We start from the raw sequence: 18,117 nt of genomic DNA on the forward strand, positions 1-18,117 counted from the left end.
TGTTTGTTATGCATTACTTTTTATATCAACAAGTTTTCTGACCCCAACAGCATACTATTATTGTAGAGCTATCTCTATTATATATATATATGACACAACACGCGCTGCCATCACATAGAATCGACCCGCAATGCTTTTCTGTTAAACCTTTAAGTTATATTATTTATCTATTTACTTATTTATTTGTTCATTCATTCATTCATTCATTTACTTTTAGCGTCTGTACACCACCAAAGATGTTTCCTTATTAATCATAATAGGCCCTCGGCGAATTTAGTATCGGCCGAGGGGGATCATTTTTACAACATTATGATACTTTTTGTTGTTTATACCTACTATATTTGTGTAACTGTTCCATGTTCTATGTCTATATGTGATCGTATGTAATTTACCTGTGTCTTGATAAAGGGGCGGATTGCCTCGAAAATTTGACAATTTACTTGTCTGTACTGTCGTTATTACTACTTGACATATATATATATATATATATATATATAAATGTAGCGGAACTGGACCAGGTCGATCATCGGCGACCAGGTAGCATCCGGCTAGTGTTCGGAGGTCCCGGGTTCAAACCCCGGTCTGGCCGTGCATTTTTCCACTCCTATTACATTTGGTGCATGTGACCAAACCTTGTTTCAAGTGAGGTGAATACTTGACAAGGGGATACCCGAACCTGGGTTGTGAGTTGTGAAGTCTTCGGGGGCGAAGACTTAAAAAATAGGAGGGAAGAGTGTAGCGGAACTGGACCGGGTCGATCATCGGCGACCAGGTAGCTCAATCGGTAGAGCATCCGGCTAGTGTTCGGAGGTCCCGGGTTCGAACTCCGGTCTGGCCGTGCATTTTCCCACTCCTATTACATAAACAGGTAGTAAAATGTGTTATTTGCTCATACTACAGTTTATTTTATTACTATTATCACACATAAATTTTCACCTTTTCACATAAACCTTTTCAAACCATGAAGTATTACAAAAATGTATCCTTCACCATAGCTAAACAAGTAAAAGTAGTTCAACCTATCTATGTTCCATCAGACATATCAAACCAGGATAAGCATTAACTAAAGCTGTAATATTCCTTACAATTTGCCATATATACCAATTGAGACCAGATTTAAGTTCAAATCGGATTCGCTAAAGGTTTAGGTGACCCATATTTACACAAATGAATCTGGCATTATGCCTATGTCAAATTTAACACTATGATCTAATCAGGTAAAATCATACACAAGCTGATCACAAAGGCCGGGGATTAACATGGGTGCTGGTTGTCAGGATAAAGGCAAAACTGTTACGTTAGCCTTTCTACAGTGGTCTTTAAACCATCATTTTCTATATACCTGTCCACTATGTGATAAATTTACCTGTGCTTCTTGTTGCTATCGGTTCGATTAAAATTCTACACACACTGTTACATCAAAGGATACTGGATCATGCCTGTTTGTATAACAAGTCCTTTCCTCTGCTCATTTTTCTGCTTCATCTATTCAATTTTGTAAAACATGTCCAGGTTTTCTGTAGTAATGTGCTGACATATACCAACAACATATATTCAGGCTTCTATGCATTATAGCAGAGAGAAATAAGATACAAAGCAAAACAATTTTTTTTTTAAATAAAGAGCCCGATCAAAATTGTTTTCGCTATAGATTGGCAAAAGTTTTGTTATTGCAAAATTTGACCACTACCTCGAATTTAAATGATTTAATGATTCAGGGTTCAAAAATAACCCCATTTGTCTAAAATTAGCCTAAAACCTAACAAGTTGCATGTCAAAAATTACATAAGTTGTCTAAAATTAGCAAAAATGTTAAGATGCAGTAACTACAAAACCACAAAATTGTTTTTGTTTGGCCTAATAAATTTATATACGAAGATTGGAGTGGGTCTTTTTTAAATATTTATGCACATACTAATTCATACACCTCTCTGGAGCAATGACTCTCATAAATAAAGCTAGACAAAGACTTTGCCTCGTTTAGATGTCTGAAGCAACCCTAGATAATGTATTTGTACTTTACATGGGTCCAGTAGCACAAAGTGGTATTCCCCTGAGAAAACAGACATATTCAAAGTAGAAGTGTCTTAGGCTAATGTGAAGGTGTACACCTCATTTCTCAAACCCTTTACCTATCTGTTGCTATTACATTAGTATAGGTTTTCAGACTTTAAGTAGGAAGTATTTAATTAGAGAAAAGGCAATCCATTTGAGTTATACCAATTTGGCTGCTAATGAAAATGTCTCCTCCTAACGTAGACTACCTGATGCATTATACAATTCCTTATAGAATTCCTCTTCCCTGCATTGATATCTGAGCCTACTGAAAGTGTTCTTCATTTGTAACAAGCTGCTAGGGAAACACATTTTCATTTAACTTGTCTGAATACATACATTTACACATGCATGTAGAATATCATTAAAATTTACAACTTGATGGATCCAACACCTGTCCAAGTGTCAACTACCAAATTGTTTTGGAACTATTTATCAGATATTTTTTCTTCTTATCATGTATGTATTCAACCGGAAACCATTCAAAACTACCTTCCACATCTATATCTCCTAGACTGGCTACCAGCCCCTAAGATTTTGCAAATAATTGCATGGCTGAATTCTAATGTTTCTCCCCCATGTTTGAAACATCTAGAGTCAGGCAGATGTCTAAGAGCTCAAAATTATAATTTCGATCTGTAATTTTGATATTTCTGAGAGAGCGAGGGGCCAGTAAAAAATATCTCGATCAAATTAGTTACTCCTTCCTAATATTAAACATACAGCAATAATATAGGTATACTGGTGTGTATTGCAAACCAGCTTCATGATTTATTAATTTCAATAGGGTAAAAAAAAAAAAAAATTTAAGCGAACATCATGAATTTCTGCTTTGTCTGCATTTTACAGGTTTTTGAACATGGTAACCATATATATGCAGACCGGTATTAAGCTAGAAACGACGACATCATCGTGTGAGGTGAATGCAGTAAGGTTCTCTATTGCCTATCCAGTATATTTCTATGACATCATTTTGAACTCCAGAGAGCTACAAAAACATCAATCTTTGATTTCTAGAGTTTCATAAAAGACTCAGAAAAGACATACCAACCAAAGTTAACACTCAATCTGTAGCCTTGAAATAGATCAAATTTCAAACCTCATACTGAGTATCACAAAGTAAAAAGACTTAAATTACATTTCTTTTTTTAATTGCAAAATCATTGTATCAACAAATTGAAATTATAGCCTTGAAAAATGTTTCCTATTTAATGAAGTAGATTCAGCGTACTTCAGAAATCCATTTACACAATTTGAGTATTACTTATCAGAAGTCTAACAACTATGAGTCAGACTTGTATGCTAATATCACTCACGGTCATGTATAAGGACGTTTATAATATTCATTCCTTCTCATATATTTACATCATCTCTTTTTATGTTAGCATTATGAAACATGTGAATACATTAATCAAAATTTCAAATTAAGGCCAAAGCAACTTTTCATCATAAACAAGCTTTAATACATACAATATTATAACTATGCATACTTTAAAGAAATCATATGGAAAGAATTACTGCAAAGTCTGTCTAAAAAGTGGTCTTTATGGGCAGGTGACCTTATATAGAGGTACAATGAACTGCCTGTGTTGGGAACCAAAACAGTTAGCTTTTATATGTATACATGTACAGGTTTTATACTGGTGACCTTCAGAGAGTAGGTTCAAGACAACTGTAAAGATACGATCCACCTACAGCAAACCCTTGTTGGAAACTTGTGGGAAATGAAAAAAATTAGCAAGTTTCCATTTTAATGGGTGACAAAACATGATTTTCTAAAATAATTTTTGTTTTCTGGAATAACCAGATCAAGATGGATGATCTGACAGCAGGCCCTATATTGAGTTGGTATTACTTAGAGAGTCCCAGTTATCAAGTTTTCTGATCATTATTCAAAATTGTGTTCCAAATTACCTTTGCTCTGTCCAGTTCCTTTATCCCTCAAAACATTTAACTGAAATACTGGACCAAACTCTTCAAACATTTTCTTGAGATCAGATTCGTCCATTGACCTGGGAATCTGACCAACAAACATCTTGATGGCATCTGGATCTGGTTCCGTTTTTTGAGGCTGAGAATTCATGGTTCTGAAAGGAAAAAAATCGAATTGGAATTTAAAATTATGTACAACAAATTGTTTCTCAAACAATAATCATGAATAATGTTCAAAAAAATAGTAAGTGATAAACCATCCTACAAAAATGTGTACATTAAATACTTATGTTAAAACTGTGATGAAGAGACGAAGAATCTTCATATAAACAGGTCCATATTAACACTATATTAATGTGTTGAGGAAAAAATTACATAGAACTTCATCATGCTGTGTGTAAAAAAAAAAATTCAATTACAAGTTAATCAATATTTTTAAAATATGGCAATTGTTGAGAAACACAATATATATATTGATTGCATTTTCTAGACAATCATTTGCTAGAAATTGTAGGGGTTTCAAGATGCTTTTTTGTAAACAGCTAATTTACCATGGTAATGTTAAACTTGCCTAAACGTCAACACAATAAAATACAATAATCCTGAACTGACTTTACTTTGAACTGATGTCCAACCCATTTAAGAAAAAAGATATTATAATTAACACTTTTAATGACATGAAGTTACTATCAAAACCTTTGGAATCCTTGTATTTCTAATTAATAACATCTAATTATCAGTTTTATAGTGGTTTTTTTTAATTTTCAATCAAATTAGAAGTATAACATTTACTTTCCATTTTCGTTTCAAATCATACAGAAGTTGTCCCTTCGGAACAAAATTCCTCAAAGTACAAATTAACTATGAATATGGATTCTATAACACAAAAGGTTGTTCAAAACTGAAATTTGATTACAACAACCATAAGATTTTATAATTCTACAAGCTAAACCTATGTTTTCCTAGTTTTGAAATTCTTTCAAAGCCTAAAATGAAATAGATCTACAAGCCATACTTAGCCCCCGAGAGGTTTTTCTTCTTTACTCAGACCTAACAGGTTTCTATAAATACCATCAGCATGTACAGCACCATTGGTAAATATTGATCATAGAAACATACTCAAATCAGTCCACACTTGACTGATTACCCCCAACCAACCCACAGGTGCACAAAGAAGGTCTCTGGCCATTCCAGTCAAAAGGTTAAGGGAATTCCTGTGAAGCAGAAAGCACTAGGAGGCCTTAGCATGGACCTGATCCTGCAGTAGATCCAGAGAAACCAATGCTAGGATCTTTCATAAATGGAATCAGCTGGAGAGCAAGGTTTTTGTTTCTCCTGTGAAACTTAATCTCTGACAACACCTGAGCCCAGCCCCATCTCTCCATCCAACTCTACATACCTGGTACACCACACCTTGTTTAGACTTTCAAATCAGTGATACTTGTTTATCACTATTGGAGCTGTATCAGAACACATAACATAGCTACAGGTTTTCATGTATGCACTCAACTTTTAACATTTGCCAATTTTTTGTTTCCTAGCTAGGTGGCTTTAATTGGTATATATCATCTGTCATCTCTGGTGTCTTTTCTTGAAAACGACTCTTAATTAAATGTTTTCAATGTATTTAAACTAAATAAGATTGGCAGCTAGTACTCTGCCCATAACTAAACATTAACAATTTCTACCCATCCAACCTTTGATCCATTTAGCAATGGAAGCTTAACAGCAGAATTTATCTGATCATTGGATCAAAACAGGTCTGTTTTGGACCTGAAATAACATAATATATAGATATAAAATGTTTGTCTTGAAATCAAAGCAACTTTCTAGACAGTGAATTTTATTGCAGACACTGAAACAATTCAAGCAGATGTTTCTTTTCTGTGTAACAAAATCTTAACATCTGTTAAGTCTCTTCCTTTAATTTTAAAGGAAAAACCTTCAAAACAGCTTATCAGAATACAAAAGCTAAGCTAACCATCTACATAATCTTCATACATGGCTCCAATAATGGATCCCAGAGAAAAAATCTCTACCAGACATACCTACTGCAGTGGAGAAGCTGTGGGAGGGCTAAATATATCTGCAGATCATTACAAAGGCTTGGTTGCAGAATTATGTCCAAGGAATGCAAACAGGCCATTTAACATGTGAAGAAGGAGTGGATGGATTTTGTAAAGAAGGAGTAAGTTAATGGTACATGAATGAAAACATTGTACATATATTCCACCACAGCCACAGCATCTTACCCTAATTCCAAACCTCAGTATCATAACCAGCAGTCGTAAGTTACCCATGCCTTTCTTACAAAATATTAACATACTTTGAAGATGATGAAGAAGACACTTGATGTCCCTCACAAATAAAGATATTTATATATATATCACTGCCCCTCTCCCAAGACCATCCAATCAGTTTTACTGAAAGACTTCTTTCAAAATTTATAGGCATGCCGCATAAGCATGAGCCAAACTGTACTTTGATTTTTTTGGCAATCGTCAAAACCAATAAACTGTAAATGTCTTTAAGTCAATGGATGCTCTGTTCCCAAAATTATATAAATGAAGACAAGTCACAGTCCACTGACAATAGGTTTCAAAATGTCAGTCAACATGCTGTGTACTCATAGTCACATGATCATAGTCACATGATCCACAGCTAGTGTATGGATAGTACGAATGTGTATATATACACTGTATATATATATTTGTTTAACATTGTGAATGCTTAAGGACGAAAAAAAAAAAAAATATTACCATGTATTAAAAAAATGTTATAAATACAAATGATTGAATTCTTCCAAAAACATAGAAACTACTTTGCTCATGATTTGTAGTCCCCAAAAATATCGAGTCTTCAAACGAAGCTTTTTATTGCCTTTTTTCCCTCATGGAATCTGATATAGCTATGAACATTTTATACATTATCACATTTGTGAATTGTAATGGACTCAGATATATATATTTATCAAAACCTAATCCTACATCTGTAACCTTTTCACTCATGAGCTCCAAGCTTCCAACTGTTTTACAGCTTTTGGGAAGTATACCAAATAACCAAGAAATCCACGATTTCATCAAACATCCAAAGCCAGCAATATTTGGTGGCTTAATGAAGGCAATGTAGGCAATGTAGGCAAACATTTAGATCAACTATGAATACATAACTGCACTTTAAGGACCATTTCAAATCTCTTCAAATCTTATCTGAAAAGTTGAAAGAACTTTGAAAAGGTTAAGTATTAACATACTTTTTTTTGTCACTATTTTAAATCTTCAACTTATATTAACAGTTGGAAAAAGACTCGACAAACCAGACAAGAAAAAAAGAGGCAAAGTATTGCAGGGCAATTCAGTCACCCCGAATTATTTAAGGGTATCATTTAAAATTAAGTTATGATGTCATCTGTTCACTGATATGGAGTTTTTGGGGTAAAAAAAATAAAGAATTGTTTAGTCGTCTTTCAAAAAGCCATTACTCAACAGTTCGGTATAAATTGGTCCATCCATATTAAAAGTTCTGTGTAATGGTGTCCTTGACGTCTGTCAATTTCAAGTTACTATCACTTAACTGGAACTCTTGTATTATAGGGCAGTAAGTTTTACAGGAATCCCAATACAGGAAGAGAAATGTATTAGAGCATCTGAGGAAGTACAACATTGACAAGTGTGTTGTTTTGATGAGACTTGTATTTACATGTGTTTAGTATCACAAGCTGCTGATGTTGTGCATAGTAGAAATTGATTAAGGAGACATGGGGGTTCTATCCATTTCACTTCATCACAAAACACTGACAGACAGCCAGCTATGTTGTTCAAAGCCAAGACTCCTATTACATATTTCTGTTGGCCAGGAGCTCAGCTGTCCAGCCAATATTCAAGTTAGCCATTATCAGTTTGTCCTAGATTGAGTGACCAATACATCCCAGGAGCAGTGTGCCCACACAGTAATGTTGTAGGTTGAAAGGTGGTCTTCAGCACTGACCAGGCAATTACATTGATATGAATTATGGTATTTAACATTACTGATACTGCACTCCCATACAAAATAATCCCTAAAATTGTTGTTTTCATTTTATATCATCAGGACTGCACTATCACCAATATTTTCATAAACGTTTTTATTCTGAAGGAATTATTTCATATAAACAGCAAAATGGATTTTATGATAGCCATTTTTATCTAATCATATTTTTTATCTACTCATATTTTTTACTTCTAATTCCAAAGAACTAACAAGCGCAATCAATGATTGCGAAAGCTCACCGGTGGCAGCAATCACACTGCATTCATTTTTTATGTATGTATAAGCATGTCATTTTGAAATTGTACGTCACATAATATCGCTCCTAGACCTCTAATGGATGTATAAACCAAATAAGAAGGGTGTGGACTTACAAGCTTTCCAAAACTTATCCCAAAAATCTTTAAAGAGGATTTTTGTGCCAAAAAAATAAGTCCACTAAATGGTAAAATGCCAAAAAAAATCACAATTTGTTTTTGCATGATTTTGATATAACATCAACCTGGACATCTAATGAATGCATAAACCAAATTAGAAGGGTGTAAGAGCATAATTTTGGAATTACTCCCAAAAACTTTAAAGTGGATTTTGGTCCTAAAAAAGTTAAGTTCACAAAATTGTAAAATGCGAAAAAATCACAATTTTTTTCTGCACGATTTTGCCATAACATTACTTCTAGACCTCTAATAAAAGTATAAATCAAATTAGAAGGATGTGAGGTGTATACTTTTGGACTTAGAAGCTTTCCAAAAACTGATCCCAAAAACTTTAAACGCCGACGCGGACACCGGGGTGACAGCATTAGCTCTCGGTTACTTGTAACCGGTGAGCTAAAAATTCAAAACCATGTACTTAAATATTATAACAATATTTCAGTAATTTCAGTTACCGGTAACAAAAAAGTTGTACATGTCTCCAAAATCACTATACACCTAATATTTTTACTGTTGCGATTTCTCAACAGAACCTATACTTCAAAATTGTCAAGTGTAATAATTTAAACCTACATATCCTTTAATTGCCTTGATAATAATAATAGCTGTTTGTAAGATTGAACATGAAATTTTAACCAACATACCTTTAATTGCCATAATGGCAGTAATAGGGGTATATTCTAACCATCCGAAAGTAATGCATTGCAAGAATTAACACTCTGAATGCGTGCTTACACCTGTTTCAGCTTCTTGTCTGACATTAATTTATGTCGTTGAAAACACATTTAGAATTCTTTATGTTTCCAAAAAACTTGATGGGATTCATAAAATTTGTGGAACAAAGATTCTTTCTTTAGATAATAAATAGTGTTTTTATTCAGAAACTTCTAAAGACATTTGTATAATTATATTTGCTTCACTTACTCCATATAAAAAGAAGTCACAGGTCTCTGTCATGCCAAAAACACGTATATAATTATGACAGTCGTGGAAACCTTTCTAGTCTGTATCATATAACTCTACACTGACATGTGTATATATATATTCCAGGAAATGACCAGTACCTATTTTTAATATGACAGGGGATGCACTCTGCAATGTAATTAATACATACATGCACAAACTCAATTCCTGTCATGGATGCACAACACAAATTTCCAATAATGATTATTTAATTAATCAGATAATATAGGACAGTACAGTGCATGTCGTCTATCCACTCTCTACTATCAGCTTCATCATTTTAAACACAAAAATATTTCAGTGCAAATATCAGCCGTTTTACAATTGATCACAATCACTTTCAAGCTGGATACATGAAAGAAACACTTTTTTCCTTGTTCACATCCTACTCCCGTCTATAAAATAAATTTGTGCCGGATAACATGCCTGTCTTTAACTGTTTTAGACATTATCACATGCACAATCTTGTAAGGCAACACACTGAAAACTAACCTTAACTGCTTCTATGCTATCATTTTGCAATGCTATTTCAATGAAGCTTTACAAAAACTGTAAAAAACTAAAGTTTATAACTTGTTTTATTATGAAAGTTAAATGCACAAAATTCACGATAATACTGACATCAATATATTTCAGTTTTTAAACTCTTCATAATAAAATAAAAAGATTGCTATCTAGGTAACCTGCTCGTTAAGTTAACAACAAACCAAAATATATATTTTCCATGCAATATATATATGTCGGGGATTTGGAAGGATGGGTTTAATCTATCACCATGTGAAGTTTGCACACTTCAAAAGACCAACATAAAGATTGTAATAAAATCAACAGAGCCTAGGAGTCTGTAACTTAGAAAAGCATCACCAGTCTAAGACATAAACAGTTCCACAATGGTGTCTAATATGAGCAGTGCTTCTGTCCAAGATAAAATACAACACTGAATAAACTGACCAAGCTGTCATTCATACCTCACTTTTACCTGTGTCATAAAAAAATATACCCCTTTGGAAGTTTATTTCTAAATGTGTAATAAGAGGAGTTCAAGTCATGTCTTAAGAAATGTTTTGTTCCCATCAAAACGACCAGCCGCATGACTACCGAAAATGTAAACTGAATACTTCACTTACTGAATCAGAGTGAGGCAAATCTGTTGTTTCCGTATGTTTACAAAAATCTAAATTACATTTGTTTTGCTGTATAGACCTGTGAGTATATCATATATGGATGACACTGCCAAAGTATGGTTGACCAGAAAAGACTTCAATATTAGACACACTTGTATGGTTTCACAAACATCATATTAAATGTTAGAAATATTTAGAGACATGTTTGTGACTTCAAAATACATATTTTCAAATAGCTACAATCACCTTTTTAACACGACCTTTACATTTTCTTAAATGGTACACTGATTGCCAAAAAAATGGGCCAACAACCTATTCACAAACACTTGCCTTCATATGTATACCATTACAAGTCAACTTTTTTTTAGAAGATTATTATCTCTACCCCCTTAGTCGTGGAGAGAAGGCTGTATTTAATATTAATATGACCAGATGTTAATTAACACAGAATCTGATGGCACATTTTTATTTAGTCTTTTTCAGTATTTGTGAATTCATATTATAGTCAAATCATGCTGGATTGAACGGCCCAAATGTTATAGGACAAAAGTGCCACATTACTGCTAGTACATATATACATGCATCATGAATTGTCCAACATGCATTCATCATCTGCACTCATGATAAACAAAGAAGAGAGCAGAGAGTTCTAAGCAGTATGTATGTCTGATATTATGTAAGACACGCCTAATGTGCTCGTCATTTGTACCATAAATAATTTACTTTTATCATTGTTGCTAAGATATGCCTTGCCAAATTACATGATGTTTCTGAAGCCTGATTTCTGAGGAATTCCAGACGAATACATGATTAGTGGGATCTACATTCTACAAAAGATTTTGCTTGTTAGTCACTTCACAAACAGGATGTACTTTTAATAAAGCATAAATAATATCTAATTAATTCATTGCAAATGATATTCTTGCAGCATTGCCAATGAAATTTAACCAATGGATAAATTTTTATTTCCTTACTACAATAATTAATTGAAGACAGTAGACTGAAATGCATTACAAAGCAGGAAATTATCATCAACTTGTGTCAAAAAAAAACTTGCATTTGACTTTCAAATCATCTAATTCAGTAAATAAGTGTAAAATTTAATCCCCAAATGAAATTTGGAAATAAAAACAATTTTGAAAAATTTCAATAATGTTTAAATTTTATCCTAATTTTGTACAGGTATTCAACACAAATGACATCATGAAAATAAATTATTTGAATTGAGGACAGTTTGGAGTACCTAGCTATGAAGGAGAAATTAAAGGGGACAGACACATACCCTCCTAAACTAGCGTTATCTACCATCCCATTCAGATGTGTACCATTCTGCATCATTGTGACACTGGAAGGTGTTATCTCCTCTAACACAGTATTTCCATCGGAGATTTTCCCAGAATCATTTTCCATCGGACTACACGTTTTCAAATTTGAGGAATTGTACGCTATCCGAATTCTTTTACTCTCTAGGCCATCCAGAATGTCCTCGGCACTAGTCGACAAGGATGTATATTTCCTAGTACGTTTGCATAGCTCCATGTGATACATGTGATTGTGGCAGCTAGATGAGATTACACCATCATCAACACACTACCTGTGTGCGTGTAATAATATTAATATGGAATGCCTTATCTTCTGTTCCCTCTCTCTCTCAGGGCTGACTATCAGCTATCCAACAGCATATAACAGAAGGCAAGTACAGACCGACTTTACTCCAGTGATGTAGCTAGTACAATCTAGGGTAGTATCCTCCCCCAATGTTTGTTGCTTGTGCCACGCTAAGATACACTTGAAAGCGTTGATGTGGTCCAATCACTACTTGGTTCCCCTACCAATCCCCTTCATTTGATAAGATGAAGTGTTCAGCAAAGAACCAGTCTGGTTACTACATCCCAGGCAAAATTAACAAATTAAGTTGCTGGAGTAAGTTGGAAACAGATGTTGTGGGCCCCCAACAGAAAATTCCAGCCAGCCTTCAGTTTTGAATATTTCCACAGGAACAGTCGGTACCTTTTTATTAAAGTCGTAGAGAGAATTTAAAATCCAACAAGTCTTCAATGCTTCATAGGGAAGAAATAACTTACTACACTATTTACACTAAGCTATTAAATACATGTACATGGAATATTTCACACCTTATTTAAAATCCAACAATATACACACATGGTAAGTTGGTTTAGACAATACACAAAATTCTGTACATACACTCCGTCTACAAGTGGGTGAAAGGGTAGGATGCATATATAATATATGGAGAATATTATGACAAAGCAAGCCTTTAAATACCTTCCAAGTCCACTAGTCTACAGGTAAATCAACACCCTATACTTTAGCTACGATAAAATCAGGGGGTATTACTCGGGCAGAAAGGGATAATAAAAGATGTGATAAGATGAAAGGACAACATTCCAGGTAATTCAAACTTCATATCCATTCATAACCAACATAAAATTAATCGAAGATGATATAGTGAAATTCAAAACCCGTTCAAAATCAAATGTTAAAACACGAATTTAATCCTGACAATGAATATTCCAATGACAACTGATCATGAAGTAAATATGTCTAGTCTTGAGTCCGACTCTTATCGATTCAAATGCTGCGATATATACTTACATGGTCCTTATACCTGTACATATTTACAACAATATTCTATTGTTCAACATACTCAAATATTTATTAGAGTACAAGTGACGTGTAACAGTCTGACACTATTGTACAACAGATGTACATATAATTGGTTATCCATCTGTTTGTATGAAAACATCAATGAAAACCCCTGAACAGGTCAGAATATAGTCAAATCACACAGAAAGGTACAGGTATGTGTCTCAATCTAAAATTTAGATCTTAGATGCACTATTCGTCTCGTAATACAAGTTCATTTATAAATGTTAGGTTTCTGGTAAAGTCCTGTGAGATTTCGGTGGGTCTAGCACTTCTTCATGCCCGAATGTCTTATTTCAAAGAAAGAGGTTGATATAAGAACTTAACCCAAGATAACCTTGATTACAACTTGGATGTTTATCTCCAGTGTAGAGAATGAACCTAATTTAAAACCCAGGAATAACGGTAGTCGGACATTTAGAACAGTCTTGTGTTCCAACTCACAATCTTGCACAAAGCGGCATATGCAAACACTACCACCACCACACAAAATCAAGTCTCTACATCTAGTTCATTTGGAATTTAAACCAGATACAATTAAACGCTTGAACCAATGAAGCATAAACAACAGATAATTTTGTCGATTCAACAAGTAGGAAAATAACCCGACACAATCAATACATTTAGACAATGGCCACAGTATCTGTGAAGTCAGGCCAACATTGTTGAGACCTTTTCAGCATACCATTTATTATTCAAATTCTGTAACAGTTTGTTAGAGAACAAGAGACAGCTGTTTATTACAGATATACTCATTTGTCTCACCTACTACTTAATTCAACAATGATACAATACAATGTACAGCTTATAAAGGAACTAGTGTTATATAAATATTCCCCTTAGTCCTGACAGAACCAGATACAGTTAAGGACTGACAAAATAAGAATCTTTTCGACTGAATATATTGATGCATGCATATTATTGGAATCTGTAATCAAAACTTGTTGAATGGGATCAACATCAGCAGAGTCATAAAATGATTTTTACTACTAGCTGTACACATAACTTATATTAATTACCATTCATAAGTACCATATAAAGAAATTAATATCCCCATGTACTTTCTGTAATCAGATTTAGGGTGAATAATGCTTTTCTCTCCTAAAGTTAATACTAAAATCTGTGCACTGAAAATGTCATTCGATCAATGTTATACGCTACAATATATATTTATAAATACACAATTAATTTCTAAACATTCAAATCTTTAAATATGACAACCTCTAAATAATATGGCTTTAAAAAGATTACCATAAATGTTCATGGAAGAATTGGAACGAGATTAGAAAATCAAATTAGGACCAGGAGGTTTGACATGGAATTCCATTCTTAGAAATCATCTTAAAATTGTAAGTGGATTTACCGAATTAATAGAATTTGGAACTCCAAAATTAAAGATCAGATTTCTCTTTGAAATATATATACTTAATAGACTTCTTTATTTAATAAATATTATGTATGTACAAGCTTGCATTAATTGCAATACTTCTTGGGACAGCGGGAACTTTTACACCAATTAACAAAGATCAGGCTATAAGAGCATTAAATATTCTGCTTTGAAAAAAGTTACATATCTTTGTAAATGATCCCGACTTATAATTTAAATGAAGTTGTACAGAGAAGATATTTTCATAAATTAAATAGGATACACATGTTATGCTTCCTGAACCTATACTAGGTCTATATATATATCAATTCTTTACCTCACAAAAAAATATGACATCGCTTTAAATCTGACCTATTTATATCTCTCTAGAAAGTTACTATTATCAAGTAACCAGGAATGTTACTCTCTCAGTATCTACTGGACCAGTTACATGTTAGAGGAGGGACACTAGTGACTTGAGAAGCTATAATTCTCTTAAACCAGACCAGGATATTCTGAAGCAGAACCTACTTACAGATATAGATCATACATCCCTACATTCTTTCCTTCTTCTATTTGATCTATGTATAAGGATCAGGTGACCATGACCCTACCACCAAAAGTATAGTTAGGACATCCTCTACAGAATGTAAAATCTTTATTATATCGCACACCTTGTATTGAATAGCATTATAATTATACTCTTATTTTCACAGTTAAGTATCAATCAAAATTCCTGTACAGTAAATATCAAGATTTATTTCTGCACAATGAGATGTAATTCACTAGGTCTTCAAATAGGTAAATATGGCAACCTATAATATACTGATGATAAGTGTTTCAATCTTTGAACACTGGAATAGAAATGAATGTTGTGTTCTTAAACATTACACATGGTACTTTGTGTTTGATCCTTTTCTAACCAGTGTGAGCTTAAACCCTGTTGTGTTGGATGTACACATGACTGACCACAGTCTATATTTTACCGAGGTGTCGGTTGTCACAGATATACAAACCACAATCAGTAGATGCCACACATATGATGGCCTGTCATTTCCATTTCCTGAACAACATGTATTAACAATGGAGGACAAGATGTACATTTCCCTTTTAAATATATATACCATTCTCTGATATATTAAAAGGTTTATAATGCAGAGGATTTCAACAATACAATGACAGCAACATCATATTCATAACATACAATTTACCAGACTGTAAAGTGGTTCTTTTCCAATTAACTTACCAAAATCAAAAAATGAAAAGAAACTTTCATATTTTCTCATATACATACCATTTAACAGGTAGTAGCTAACAACTATTTAATTACTTAATATCTGAATTCCAGACCAAAAGGGCTTCCACTAGCTTCCAATAAACAAACGTGTGCAAAAATTTCGTCATTTAAAGAGCAGAGGGGAAAATGCCAAAAGACCAGACAAAGATTTCAGCCAGAGTCCACCAAAATCTAAACAGATATGTCATCAACAAACCCTGCCACTGATATTCACTAGAATTAAATGAACTTGGACCAATTCAATTATATCATTGATTAGCAAAATTCACAATGAACTTTTACCGATTAAATTGCATCATTGATTAGTGAAATTCGTTTACAGTGCATTTTCACATGGCATCTTTTCTGTAAGAATTTAGATAGAACACAAAATATGAACCATTGTTTAAGCTTCAGCATTCCTCAAGAAAAAGGGGTCCTTAATACAGAAAATTCACCTGTTATTCTCTGCAGAGTATGCAGATTTTAAAAGATTATGGTCATGGAGAACATTACTCCCAGCAACACTTAGCATAAAATGAACATATACATACTAATGCTGTTTAAATAAATATACTGTGGTATTCTGAAATACAATTTAATATCAATAAATTTGAATATTATGAGTATATTAATTCATTTCAAATCAGAATGTGACAAGGTTGTTGTCAGCTGTTGCTTTGTACATGACACATGGGCAAGTCAAGAGTCAAACCTTGGTCTTATCTACAGGACCATTTTAACAGGTAAATGTTAGTAATGATAACACATTTACGATTCTATTTGTTCCCTCAACTGGTAATACGATATACACAATCCAACACACATTTACCTAGGTCAAAATAAAAGTAGAATTTTCAAAATAATTTAATAAATGAACGTTAGGCCTATTGTGAAGTCATATGTATGTAATAAAAGCATTTGAATTAATTGGCTTCGTGTTAATGGTGAAACAATGATAATATGCGGTAGATTCAACACACGCTCTCAGGTAGCGAAACAGGTCACGTTTCCGTTACGTTCATAAAAGCAGAAGAGAAAATATATCGTCATTTTTTAGACTGTAAATATTGAGAGTGAAGGTGTACATTTGTAAACTAAATGTAGCGTTACTGATCTACAAATCATAGAGTGGTTTACCCGGAATCAACTCGAATAAACAGTAGCATTCAACACGAGGTTACACACACCGTAGTAATCCGTCACCTGTAGAGCAGGCGAACAGCAACAAGCACCGAAGAGCAAATCGGTCAACCCCTATTGCCTGACCTTTCTCTCATGTATACGTGGTTGTACAAATTAGTAAACTGCAAGTACTTGTATAAACATAACCAATAAACAACATAAATTTCATTCAATAATAACTATATCATGCTTACCTATTTCCACGTGAAAACACACACAGACAAGACAGCACAAACACACAACAAAATGGCGGACGGTGGTACCCACAATGCTTAGTACCTATAAACAGAACCTGCATACAAGCACGTGGTTGAATAGCTGAAATTAATATCGGAGGGTTTACTAAGGCAACCAATGAGAAAATATCGGTTACATACTGCTTATGAAGTTATAATATTTGTTTGTAATACTTACATATCGTAATGGGGCTGAATCGGTAGGACTTGAACGTCAGCCATGTTCCCAATGTGTGATTGATGTGTACCGACTACCGTAATGCTTTTCTTCCCTGTATCGAGTTTCTTCAGTGCAAAAATTTGGCGGGAACTGTAAACACAACCACGAGGTCGACTTTTTCTCGGTGAATGGCCAGGACTGAAAGAAGACTAGTTGCAGTATTTACGGTTATCGAAGCATGGAATCCATTTAACAATAAACAAATAGAACACAGGAGATTTAACGGTGATAAACTAACGAAGACATACACTTGTTACTGTGTCAGCAAGCCTAGAATAGAATGTTCAAACGCTCGTGACCATTGTCGGGTCTATCTTTGGACATGTTCACAGATAATACCCGTTAGCATTGTAAAACGTAATACTTGAGGCTTACTATGATGGTTTATAATATAATTTAACGAATTTACTACTTCAATGTGTACTCGTAGAGTCAATGTACTTACAGGGTAATGACAGTAGAGACAATTGGTAATTAAAGTGACTATTGGTAATCACTCTAGGCTATATGCGTGCGGACAGCACAATACATTTGGTTAGTATTGATAGAAAAAAATATTAGCACATGCTCTAACTGTTATAGCAGGGATAGGGGTAATATTTTTTTCTACAAAAATATACTAACCAGAAGCAG

General features: G+C 33.8%; 1 protein-coding gene across 13 annotated transcripts in view; it reads right to left on the reverse strand.

Moving 5' to 3' along the window:
- Nucleotides 1-17,571, reverse strand: part of LOC117327453 (CUGBP Elav-like family member 2) — an 87,374-nt gene extending 69,803 nt beyond the window's left edge. For 2 of the 13 annotated variants that reach the window (XM_033884445.1, XM_033884436.1), the window contains exons 1-2: nt 11,817-12,646; nt 3,970-4,142 (exon numbers count right to left, since the gene is read on the reverse strand). In XM_033884445.1, the coding sequence (XP_033740336.1) occupies nt 3,970-4,142; nt 11,817-12,082 (439 nt within the window). In that variant the 5' untranslated portion in view covers nt 12,083-12,646. Of the gene's footprint in view, nt 1-3,969; nt 4,143-11,816; nt 12,656-17,222; nt 17,342-17,442 lie in introns of those variants that run through there. The other 11 variants (XM_033884435.1, XM_033884441.1, XM_033884446.1 and 8 more) reach the window with 10 other exon arrangements.
- Between the last annotated feature and the right edge of the window lie 546 nt (nt 17,572-18,117).

Source organism: Pecten maximus, chromosome 5 (genome assembly GCF_902652985.1).
Source record: "Pecten maximus chromosome 5, xPecMax1.1, whole genome shotgun sequence".
NCBI lineage: Eukaryota > Metazoa > Mollusca > Bivalvia > Pectinida > Pectinidae > Pecten > Pecten maximus.